At 55.3% G+C, this 11,714-nt stretch overlaps 1 protein-coding gene across 1 annotated transcript in view; it reads right to left on the bottom strand.

Moving 5' to 3' along the window:
* The window catches only part of LAD1 (ladinin 1), a 20,439-nt gene extending 12,751 nt beyond the window's left edge, over positions 1–7,688 (bottom strand). The window contains exon 1 of the mRNA XM_021682720.1: positions 7,323–7,688. Within this exon, the coding sequence (XP_021538395.1) occupies positions 7,323–7,360 (38 nt within the window). The 5' untranslated portion in view covers positions 7,361–7,688. The remainder of the gene's footprint in view (positions 1–7,322) is intronic.
* Between the last annotated feature and the right edge of the window lie 4,026 nt (positions 7,689–11,714).

The following is an 11,714-nucleotide window of genomic DNA, read 5'->3' as shown; positions in this document are numbered from 1 at the left end:
GAGACGATGGACTCTGAAAAACAAACTGAGGGTTCTAGAGGGGAGGGGGGTGGGAGGATGGGTTAGCCTGGTGGTGGGTATTGAGGAGGGCACATTCTGCATGGAGCACTGGGTGTTATGCACAAACAATGAATCATGGAACACTACATCAAAAACTAATGATGTAATGTACGGTGATTAACATAACAATAAAAAATTTTTAAAAAGATACCTCTATCTAGTGAGAAAGAGAAGCATGTCCACCAATAACTCCCCCAGCCAAAGCACAGAAATTGCTCTGCAGGAGAGAGGATGATTACTGTAAGGCAAGATTATCAAGAAAGGCTCAAGGATGAGACTGACCCTGGCTGGGTCTCCGTGGTGAACAGGATTTCAAAAGAGGTGACAGGGGGCTGGGGAGAAACCAGTAGGCCAGGCAGAAGGGAGGGCCTGTGCAAGCCTGAGGTCAGAGGGAGGACGTTTGTTGGGACAGGAGGATGTGCTTCACCCAGCGCCCTGGGAGAAAGTTTGGGCTGGAAATAGCACACTGTAAGTCAGCAGAGTGGGCTCTCTCTGGAGCCTTCCTATGACTCTCCCAGTACTACCTAGGGCCCTACAGATAGGAAGAGTCTGGAAAAAGTCTCTTCTTCCCTCCCAGAGTTACTGTAAGGCCATCCCTCTGCCACCGTCAGGTGTCAAACCTGCTCTCCCAGCCTGTCCTGTGGCCCAGCCCTATTCCTCCTGGGCCTCTTCCCCTCCTGCAGGGTATCGCCATGCAACCAAGCCTCAATTTAAGGAACAGACATGTTTCTGGGAAAAAATAATCATGCAAACCCACGGATTTTACAAACAGAATTACATATGAAATGCATCTATGGAGCCTCCAAGGAAAGATTCTCCAGGCAGCCTCTCATAAGGCAGTCTACTCCCCCTGCGCTTGGGTACATCCCTGTCTGTCTTCTTCGCCAGTTTTCCTTCCTAAAATGAGGAGGATGAGCCACACAATGGCTCCAATCTGTTTTTCTAAGCCCAACATCATGTTGATCCAACATCCACCAAACAAATATTTTTTGAGTACCAACTACGTGCCAGACACAGTCCCAGGCATTGGGATGCAGCAGGGGAGGAGTGCATAGTGCAGGGGGTGTGGGGGTGTGGTCAGCGAGCCAGGAAATGAGTGCACGAACAAAACGATGTCAGGAAGTGACCCGAGGACAACAGAACCAGGTAAAGGGTAATGTGAGAGAAGGTGACCGGGACGGGAGGCCTCTCCGAGAGCTCTGAGGAGGAGCCCGGATCTGGTGGCAGGGTGTCCCAGGAGGAGGACACCGCAAGTGTAAAGCCCCGGGTGTGACGGCTGGGCATTAGGGGAAGGGGAGGCTGGAGCCACAGCGTGGCCCACAGGGAGCTAGGACAGGGAGGAGAGGCCAGAGAAAAGGGCCTCATGGACCAGGGAAAGAATGTGGGTTTTATTCAAGTATGCTGGAGAGCCACTGGATAGTTTCACATAGAGGAGTGACATGATAAAATTTGTTACTATTATTATTTAATCTCTCTGGCCACTGAAGGAAGAAGAATTGAGGGTGGCGGGGTGGGGGGGAGATAGGGGCCCCCGTCAGGAGGCTCCTGCCATGGCCCAGGTGAGAGCCATGCTGGCCTGAACTGTGGTGGTGACAGAGAGAAGGAAAGAGGGATGGACTGGGAACACATCTTGTAGATAGAGCCAAGGGGAGATGGGCTGGATGGGGATGAAGGCAGAGACAAAGAGAAGAAAGAAGGAAGACTCCTAGATTTTTGGCCTGAGCAATTCCTGGTGCTGTTAGTAAGATGGGAAAGATGGGGGGAGGGGAGTTTGGGGAGATGGTGGCCGGCAGTGGGGGGCAGGGGGAGGAAAAGTTCCATTTCTGGCTATTGAGGGTGAGGAGAAGACACCAGTGCAAAGGAGACCAAGGCCCTGAGCCGGGGAGATCAGAGGAAAATCAGGGCGGAGTGTGAACCTGGAGGCAGGAACGAGGTCCTGTCCAAGGCCAATTGGTGGGGAGGGGAGACCAGCACAGAGTAGTGAGCAGAGGTGCTGGTCCCAGAGCCAAGCCGGACTCGCAAGGGGAGAATGGGAGTCAAGAAGGAGGAACTGGCGAGGACCAGCAACTCTTTGGAGAAGTTTTCCTCAGAAGAAAAGCAAATAAACTGGGACAGTAGCTAGAGCATAATGGACTCAAGGAATGGTTTTGTAATTGAGGTAGAATAGACACACATCAAGTTTTGTTTTCTTTTTAAAAATGGGGAAATGAAGGAGAGTGGAGAGGGTTTGAGAAGTCTGAAAACAAAGTGTGAAGATGTTGTCCTGCAGGGAGAGGAGAGCCCACAGGAGAGGGTGTCTCTCATCTCTAGCACCCACTATGGGGCCCGGCACATAAGTGCCAACGAATGTGGAATGAACCAGTGTGACTGTCAACTTTCAGATGTGAGGGCTCTCCTCCTCCCTGGGGAACTGCGAAACATCTGTCTTGACAAGGACGAGCATGAAGGGGAGGACAAATTCTGAGCTTCCCCAAAGACAATCTGCCCATCTGTTACGAGCCAGGCTCTGATGCCTGACCACTCCTCAGCTAAAGTTGGTTCATGAGAGATCATCAGTTCATGTGTGTGAATGAGTGAATGAATGATTGACTAATCTTCAAATACACAGAGCTCACAGGGGTCATGTGAAGGCCTATGGGAATCACGTTTAAATTCTGTGGTCAAGGCCATGGGACTCTGACTGGAGCTCTTCTCCACCAGACTTGGAAATGCCAGCTTCAGCTGGCTTTCATCTGAGGCCATGTTTTCATCTCTCACCTTCTCTGGACTTACTCCCTCCCGCTATGTCCAATCTGGGACCAGTTCTTGCCCTCCAAAGTTGAGGGATCCATACACTGGGGAAAGGGCCCCCACAAAGCCAGAAGCTCCTCTCCCCTGACCACACCCAGCTGGGCTGGGCTGGAGCCTCCAGGATTTCTTGGTCCTGAGCAACCCCGTTCCCACACACACTCCTCTCAGCCCTGGGGGAAGCAGCTTATTTGTTTATCCTCCAGTGGGGCCATATATGGAGTGTGATCTGCCAGAGCCTTGTCTCTTCGGAAATGACTCACCCCCCCTTGTTCCCCAGGCCAGCCCTAGCCCTAAGGGGTCTTCAGGGCTGGAACTGCAGGAGGTGCGGCCCAGGTGTCCTTGAATGTCCACCAGCTTTATGCCATGACCCCACAATCCCCCAAGATGACTTGGTCACTCCCCTGCTGCTCAGGAATCATGGGGCTGCCTTCAACCCCTGGCAGAACATGAATCACTTCACCTTCACCACCTTTACCACCACCTCACCCTGGGGAAGAAACGTTATTGCCATTAACTCTTGCTTATAGGGGTGCCTGGGTGGCTCAGTCGTTAAGCGTCTGCCTTCGGCTCAGGTCATGATCCCAGCGTCCTGAAATCGAGCCCCGCATCGGGCTCCCTGCTCCGCAGGAAGCCCACTTCTCCCTCTCCCGCTCCCCCTGCTTGTGTTCCCTCTCTCGCTGTGTCTCTCTCTGTCAAATAAATAAAATCTTTAAAAAAAAAACTCTTGCTTATAAGATGAGGAAATGGACAGAATTGGGGGTGGAAGGGGGGAAGGAGGGGCAAGGGTCAGTTTTCAAGGGGAAACTCAGCAGGTGCAACTGTTGAAATCCCCATAATAAATATATGATAAGTAAGGGCGTTAGAATGGTGCTTAACATTCAGTAGCACACAAATATTAGTTGAATACGGTAAATAATAATAAGTCAATAAATAAAGGAATCAAGAAGTGAAAGTACTAACACCTAAGTGCTTACTATAATGCCAGGCACCGTTCTTAGTATTTTACAAAGAACGTGGACATTAAACCTCACAACAACCCCGTGAGGTAAGGTGGTGTTATCCCCATTTCACAGATGAGGAAATGGAAGGTCACTGGGGCTAGTAACTTTCCCAAGATAGCACAATTAATCAAAAGGAAAAAAATAAGATTCCATGCCAGGTCAGCTTCTCAAAAGCCTGTACCCTTAACCACAATACCAGATGCCAGAAGAGGCGGTCCGAGGAGGGCTGCCCCTAAGCCAGAGTGAGTCCCACCTTCTTGACAGCCTGTCAGTGTATGTTCAGAGGAAGAAGCTGGGGAGCCTGGGAGGGCCTCTGACCATGTGGGATTCTCCACGCCAGGGCAGGCCAGAGCTCATGGTGCAGCCTGGGAGAGCAGAGGTTTTGGGGAAGCCCCATGGCCAACGCATTGACCAGAGCCAGGCCCAGGATGGAACCTGGGTCCCACCATCTGGGAGTCCCAGCCACTCTCCCCAGCTGATGCCACAGCCTTAGGCAGCCGCCCCACCACTCCCTCCTTCCTGACAATTCTTTCCTCTACCTCCTGCCCTTCACCTGGGGACAACATCCCTCTCTTCGCCTCCATGTCCGGCCACCATCCTCCCCAACACGTCACTCACACCACTGCTTTCAGCTGCTTAACAGATAGAAGTTAGATCTAAGGAAGAACCTCCCTGCGGGAGACCTCAAAACAAGCTCAAAAAACAGATCAAGGCTCAGCTGCTCTGGTTAAATAGGGGAAGGGTGGGAAGTCTGCCCCAGAAACATCTGTAGAACCCTGGGCCTCAAGGAGCAGGATTTGCAACTCTTTGAAGGAAAGAACAGACAGCTGGGAGGCCCAGCTCTGACTGGCCTTATGACCTTGGGCCAGTCTTCAACCCCTAGGGAAGACAGGTCTCGGGCTGCCCGTCTGCACAAGGAGGGGTCACCACGGGCAGTCACGGAAGTCCCTTCCAGCTCTGATGGGCTAGGGAGAGGTGTCAGGGGAGGACGGAGAGCCGTGCTGGGAGGTGGGAGACCTGCTCAAGGCCTAGGCAGGGAAATGATTAACCACTGGCAGCTCAGTCCCAGGCACTCTCAGACCCACCCCTCACCCCCTGCAGACAGGCCCAGCCCAGCCTCACCCTTCACCTGGCCAGCCCCGGGAGGAAAGGACAAGGCCACTGACCAGGGCACCCTGCCAACCAGCTCGCCACTGCCCCCATCCCAGGGCTGGAGCATCTGAATGTCTACTTCACGCCAAGGATGGGTGGCAGGCTGGCCCTCCGCTCCCCACCTGGACCCTGCCTGGAGCCACACCGGTCACACCCTCATCACAGGTTGACAGTGACTCACAGCCCTTTCCCTCCTGCCCGCTGAGGCTTGTTGTTCAGCCGGGGAGCAGAGCGGGAGCGGACCTCCGCTCCAGGCGCCTCATCAGAGTGACGGCTGGTACCAGCTGGGTCTGCCCACGGCGCTCTGTGCGGGCTGGGGCTGGCAGGGAGAGCAGGCCAGGGGCTCCTGTGGCAGGACTGGTTCCCCAGGGCGTTGCTGGCACTCACCCTGGGCATCCCGTGGGAACCCGGCCCCACCCCTGCAGCCACATGTCCATCTGAGCAGTGGACAAGCTAAGACCAGACCCAGCTCCCATTTTTAAAGTTCTCATGCTCCAGCTGCCCACCCACCACACACACACACACACACACACACACACACACACACACACACCCTATACATATCCAGGCACACTCTCAGACACAAAATCACATATATCCCACCAGTCGGTGAGCTCCTGATGAAGTAGCGTGTGGTTTGCATTTTTCACCCAATGCACTATACTGAGGTCTTCAATAAACGTTCACACCAAACATACTGAGACTCCTACAGCCCAAACTCAGCAACGTAAGACGTAAGAACCTACTACTCACACAGATATCTCCATACTGCACAGGCCATAAACACGCTCACCCACACATACACCTGCACGCACCCATGTAAGCACACATCCACTGGCACAGATATGCCCTCACCTGGGAGCAAAGACACTCCCACATCAACCCCCAGGCACAATGACCCACGTGCAGAGTCCAAGGTCTGGACCCCCAAGCTCCACCCTCAGCACAGACCTTCCCTGGGGTGTGCCCAACCTCCCGGGCAGCCTAGGTTCCTTTTCCTGGGGCACTGAGTTCCTTCCATTCCTTACCTTATCCCCTCTCTAGAACCCTTGGGCCCCACCACATGGGGGGTTACTAGGCAACTGTGTTTCAGAGCATGTGAGGTCCTGAGGGTCTGAGGTGGGCCCCCAGCCCTCGGGAGGATGAGACTGAGACACGAGAGAAGCTGTAGAGCCCTTCTGGAAGGAGGCGAAGGAGATCCTAGAACACTGGAGAATGCCTGAAAGCCACCTTAATGGGGAAGGCCTGGGGAGGGTGCTGGTCTGCTCTGCAGAGAGAACCCTGGCCTCAGTATCCAAATGCCCACCTGGGAAGGGCAAAAAGGACAATTTCTACTTGGCTTAACCCTATGGGATCAAAGGAGTAGGAATCCAGCTCTGAGCTACTACACGGGCCTCAGTTTCTTCAAGGGCAAGATGGGGGTAGATGGCAGGGAGAGTGGGGGGTGAAGAGATGAAGATGCTGGTGTGAACACTTCTGAGGGGAGGTGCCCCGTAGCTCCAAGAGGAGTCACCAGGGTCACCAGCCACAGTGAGGGGTGCTGCCTCCAGGACAACCCTCCAACATCCCAGGCTTATCTAACCCTGACAGGATGTCCAGCAGGCAAGGATAAGATACCCAGTGTCCTGACCCTTTGACAGACCAGCCTACAAAAAAAGACTGAAGCACAGAGGGGGCAGCAACTATCTTGAGGTCGCCCAGCCCAGACACCACCCCAAATGCCACACTCTGAATTTGAGCCTCATTAGTGGGAGGGGGCTCTGTTGCCCAATGGTCTCTATTCCCTGATCCCTGTTCTTCTGACCCTCCAGGGAGAGAGTGCTGTCCCCACCCCTCTTCCCCAAGAGGGGGTGAGGGATACCTCCCCAGGGGCCCACTCTCCTAGTCTCTACCAGAGAAACATGGCAGCGGGGGAGGCCTCTCTCGGAACGAGGCTTGGAGGTAACTCTTGAACACCTCCCCAGTCCCCCCACATGTTCCCTCCACCCCGCAGGGGGTCATGGGGGGGCCTCTCCAGGCCGGGGACCAGCCTCCCCCAAGCACCCTGTGTGTGGCCTCAGTCCCCGAGAGGAGGAAAGGAAACCGTGGGGGAGCGAGAACATCCGCCCTGCCCTGTCACCTAAGAGCTCCCCACTTTGGCCCCAGTGGCTGCCACCCCCCCACCCCCCCCACCCCCACCCCCACCCCCAACCCCGCCCGACTACAGCAGCAGCAGGACCCAGGCTCGGAGCCCGGCTCCTGGGGACGGGAAGGGGACCGACGCCGCGGCGGGGAGAGGAGAGCCCGGTGCGGTTCCCCGGGGCCGGCCGCGGCGCTCACCTGGACAGCGCGGACCAGTCCTTCCTGCTGACAGCCATGCCGCCGAGCCCGCGGCCGCCGAGTGCGCGGCCGCCGAGTGCGCGTGCAGGGCCCGGCGGCCGCCGCCTCACCTGCGCGCCCCTCCCCCGCCGCCCGGCCCAGGTAAGGTCACATGGCCGCTAATCTCAGCCCGCCCGGCCCGCCGCGCTCGCACCCGCCGCCCCGAGCGGCCCCCGGGGTGTGGGCGGCCCCGCACAAAGCCGCATTGATCTCCGCCCCGGCCGGCTCGACCGCGCGCCTGCGAGCGCCGGCTAGCTGTCCGACCGGCCGCCGGACGGACCGACAGACGCCCAGGCCGGCGCGGGGTCGATCGGCCGCCGGCAGCGAGGGCGGGGACTTCCTGCTCAGAACCAGTCCGACCAGCTCGGCGCTGAGCCGCCTCCTCTCGCAGGGGCCGGGGTGCCGGGAAGTGGGGCGGGGGGCGGGGACCCGACGAGAGGGGTCGGGCCGAGCTCGCTGCGGGTAAACCGGCTTAGCCCGGAGAAGCCCAAGAGCAGAAGCCGAGCGGGAGAGTTAGAGCAGGTACCGTAACCTCGGGTCCGGGACCCGAGCACCGGCTCCCGGGCCTGCAGCGCCCGCCGCGGCCCTCCGCCCCTAAGAGGCCCCGAGAGATGAGCCGGGCAGTGCTTTCGCTGTGCCGCCAGCAAAACCACAGAACGCGCCCCGTGTAAAGCCAGCCTCCCCCCAGACGAGATTCTTAGATTCAGTTCAGTAAACATTGGAGAGCCCGCAGTTCGGAAAACACAAGGATGTCAAAGGCACTGTCCTGGCTTTGCTGGTGCTGGTCTTTGGGCTGGAGCGGCGGGGTGTGTAACAGGGCAGAGGAAGCTCAGCTTCTCCCCGGGAAGGAATGAACACGGATCACCGGGACTGGGATGCTGAAGGCCGCGGCCGCTCGGGCACCACCAGCACCACCTGGCTCCCTTAAAGTGTGCAGCTGGGCTGGTGGGTGCCAGGGGCTCTCTATCCAGGAACCACTCTCGGATGCGCTGAGAGACGGCCAGTCACTGAGCATGGAGATTCTGATCTCCCCTGATGGATCAGAACTGCAAGGTCGGGGCGCCTGGGTGGCTCAGTTGCTTAAGCCACTGCCTTCGGCTCAGGTCATGATCCTGGAGTCCCGGGATCGAGTCCCATATCGGGCTCCCTGCTCAGCGGGGAGCCTGCTTCGCCCTCTGACCCTACCCCCTCTCATGCTCTCTCTCTCTATCTCATTCTGTCTCTCAAAATAAATAAATAAAATCTTTAAAAAAAAAGAACTGCAAGGTCAGCAGCAGCAGTTCCTGCTCTGAGAGGGATGGGTCGCAGCCCCAGGCACCAGGAGGAGGAGGAGGAGGAGGGGAGGCAGAACTGCCAGCATTCTGGCCTTGCTCCCCAGCCTGGCCTCCCTTTGGCACTGATCCAGGACTGATGGTCTCCACTGTGCCCTCCGGCTCTGAGATCTGATGGTGATGAGCAAGCCAGTTGCTGAGCAGAAGCCTGGGAACACAGACACACAGCTAAGGCATCTCCTTCCCCAAAAGGCCCCCTCCTCCAGGGAGCCTTTCTTCTTGGCCTAGGCGGTGAGGAGTGAGGTTTAAGGAATGATTGCCGGACTGGGAGCCTGGAGATCTGGCTTTGAGCTCGGATTCTGCCATTTAGGAACCATGTGACTTGGGACAAATCACTTTCGTTTCCTCATCTATGTAGTGGAAATAATGATACTTTTTTTTTTTAAGATTTTATTTATTTATTTGACAGAGAGAGCGAGAGAGCACAAGCAGGGGGATCAGTAGAAGGAGAGGGAGAAGCAGGCTCCCCACCGAGCAGGGAGCCTGATGCGGGGCTCAATCCCAGGACCCTGAGACCATGACCTGAGCCGAAGGCAGACGCTCAACCATCTGAGCCACCCAGGCGCCCCGGAAATAATGATACTTTGCTTCTTTCCAGACTGTGGGGGTCAAATGAGTCAATCCCTGAGTGTTGGTGGCACGGGGGTGAGCAGTGTTAAGGTTGACAAGGCCCCAGAACGTTTTGAACAAAAGCCAAGGCAGGACCCAGAGCCATTTGCTCTTCGAAGGAAGAGAAAGAGGGAATGATGGTAATCTATGTCCCTGGATCCTCTGATAAAGGGCCTGACGCTTCCCAGGGAGCCTGCTGTCTGCTGGGGACCTAGGGAATGTTCTTTCCAAGGTTTGTCAGTGGCACCTCAACTTAGGAAGAAAAATACTCCCAGTCATGTGACAGCTGTCCTTCTAGGGACACTTTATGAAGCCAGGGAGACAGTCAAGTATCTCTAAGTCCAAAATCCAACACCCTCTCTGTGGATATAAAAACCCAAAGACATGGAAGGTTGGTATGTGGGTGATTCTAGAAGTAAGGAAAAGTGAATTAGGTTCATGTTAAAGCCCCCAAAGTTGTTTGAGGGCAGGCATTATAGATTTACTAGACGTTGTCTATGCACCAGACACTGTGCTTGGTGCTGTCAACGTAGCAGCTTCCTAGGGCTGCTGTAGCAAGGTCCACAGATGAAGGGGCTTAAAACAACAGAAATTTATTTTCTCACAGTTCTGGAGGGTAGAAGTTCAAGTTCAAGCTGTGGGCACAGACAGGCTGCCTCCACAGGCCCTAGGGGAGAATCGTCCTCACTTCTTCCCAGCTTCTGGCAGTTGCTGGTAATCTTTGGAGTTCCCTGGCTTCCAGGTGTGTTATTCCAATCTCCACCTCTACCGTCACAAGGAATTCTCCCTGTGTCTCTGTGTCTGCGTCCAAATTCCCCTCTTCTTATACAGACATCAGTCATTAGATGAGGGCCCACCTCATGGAGTCGTACTGACGTACCTCATTTTAACTTGATTACATCTGCAAAGACCCTAGTTGCCGGTAAGGTCAGGCTCTTGGGTACCAGGGCTTAGGAATTAAACATATCCTTTTGGGAGCCAGAATTCTACCCACCACAATCAGCCAAGTGGCTTTGACTTCAGGGACACAAAAATGGTAAGGCGTCGGCTCCTGACCTCCAGACCTTCCCACTCTAGCAATGGAGATGCACACCCAAGCCTCATTCCAGACAGACTGATAGAAACTGAAGTTATGTCATCAGGAGGGATTAACTCTAATGGAGGGATTGGGAAGTCTTAAAGAGGAAAGAACATCGGGGTTGGCCTTTGAAGGTTAAGTGGAATTCAACCGTCAGAAATGGCAGGTGAGCATCCAGCTACTGGACACAGCATCAACAAAAACAGAGGGGCAAAAGTGGAGGGTGTTTGCGGAGCAGAGAGAAGACTCATGTTCTTGAGGCTTAGAGCACCTTCCTTCCAAGGCTGAAGGGAAAGAGGGGGGACAGATAGTGAGGACCCTGGGTTGTGCTCAGGTGTTACCTTTTCACCATAGAATATGTAGAACTTGAAGGAAAAGGGAGGGTTAATGGCCTTTGAATAGGAAAGGTCATAGACCCCGAAAGACAACTCTGGAGGCAGTATGAGTAGAGGTCAGATTAGAAGTGGGAGGCCATGCTGGGGAGGGTATTTTGTACAGTCCACAAAAGAAATGAAGGAGGCTTGAGCAAGGGCAGCCAAGTAGGGAGAGAGGAGAGGTGTTGGCAAGAGCTTTCGAAGTTCCGTTGTCAAGACTGAGTTGACTGATTGTGGGTGGCAAAGGAGGACAAATCCCTGTGAAGCCCATCTCCCTAGGCTGAGGGGCTGGGTGAAGGCAGGTGCCACTGATGAAACTGGGCTGCAGGAGGAGGAGGAGGTTTCAGGAGGAAGGTGACTTTAGACCACTAGGGGTTCTTTAGCCTCAGCGTTATTGACATTTTGGACCTGATCATTCTTTATTGTGAGGACTGTCCATGCATGGTAAGATGGTCAGCAGCATCCCTGGCCTCCACTCATTAGAATGTAGGGTCCGTGAAGACAGCCAGGCGGAGCTGTCCAACAGACGGCTGGCTGTGGGGAGTATGGGTGCTCCAGAGCCCCCAGCCGTGAGCTGCAGAGCAGGCAGGAGGAGGGAGGGTTTCCTGAGGACAGGCGGGGGAGAGAGGTGTTAATGTTCAAGATGTCTGTGCCCCTGTGCTAACCCCCTGAGTGTCTTAAGAGCAAATGCCTTATTCGCCTCAGTATCCCCTCAACTCTACGCCTAGTGTAGTAGGTGCTCAATAAAGGTTTGGAGAATTGCACTAACTTGCTTTGGGTAGAACAGGAAAACCCAAATCGGCCAAAACCCCTGCTGAGTATAACCTTAGGAGCTGGGTCTGGGAGAAGCTGAGATGGAGAGGCGGGGGGGGGGGGGGGGGGGGGGGGGGCTCGAACACACCCCGCCCCCCCGTTGGGAATAAAAAAAAAGAGGGGGGAGGTTTATGTTGTACACAAAAAA

Source organism: Neomonachus schauinslandi, chromosome 6, assembly GCF_002201575.2.
Source record: "Neomonachus schauinslandi chromosome 6, ASM220157v2, whole genome shotgun sequence".
NCBI classification, from domain to species: Eukaryota; Metazoa; Chordata; class Mammalia; order Carnivora; family Phocidae; genus Neomonachus; species Neomonachus schauinslandi.
The sequence above is the reverse complement of the archived record's forward strand: the minus strand, read 5'-3'. Positions and strand labels throughout refer to the sequence as shown.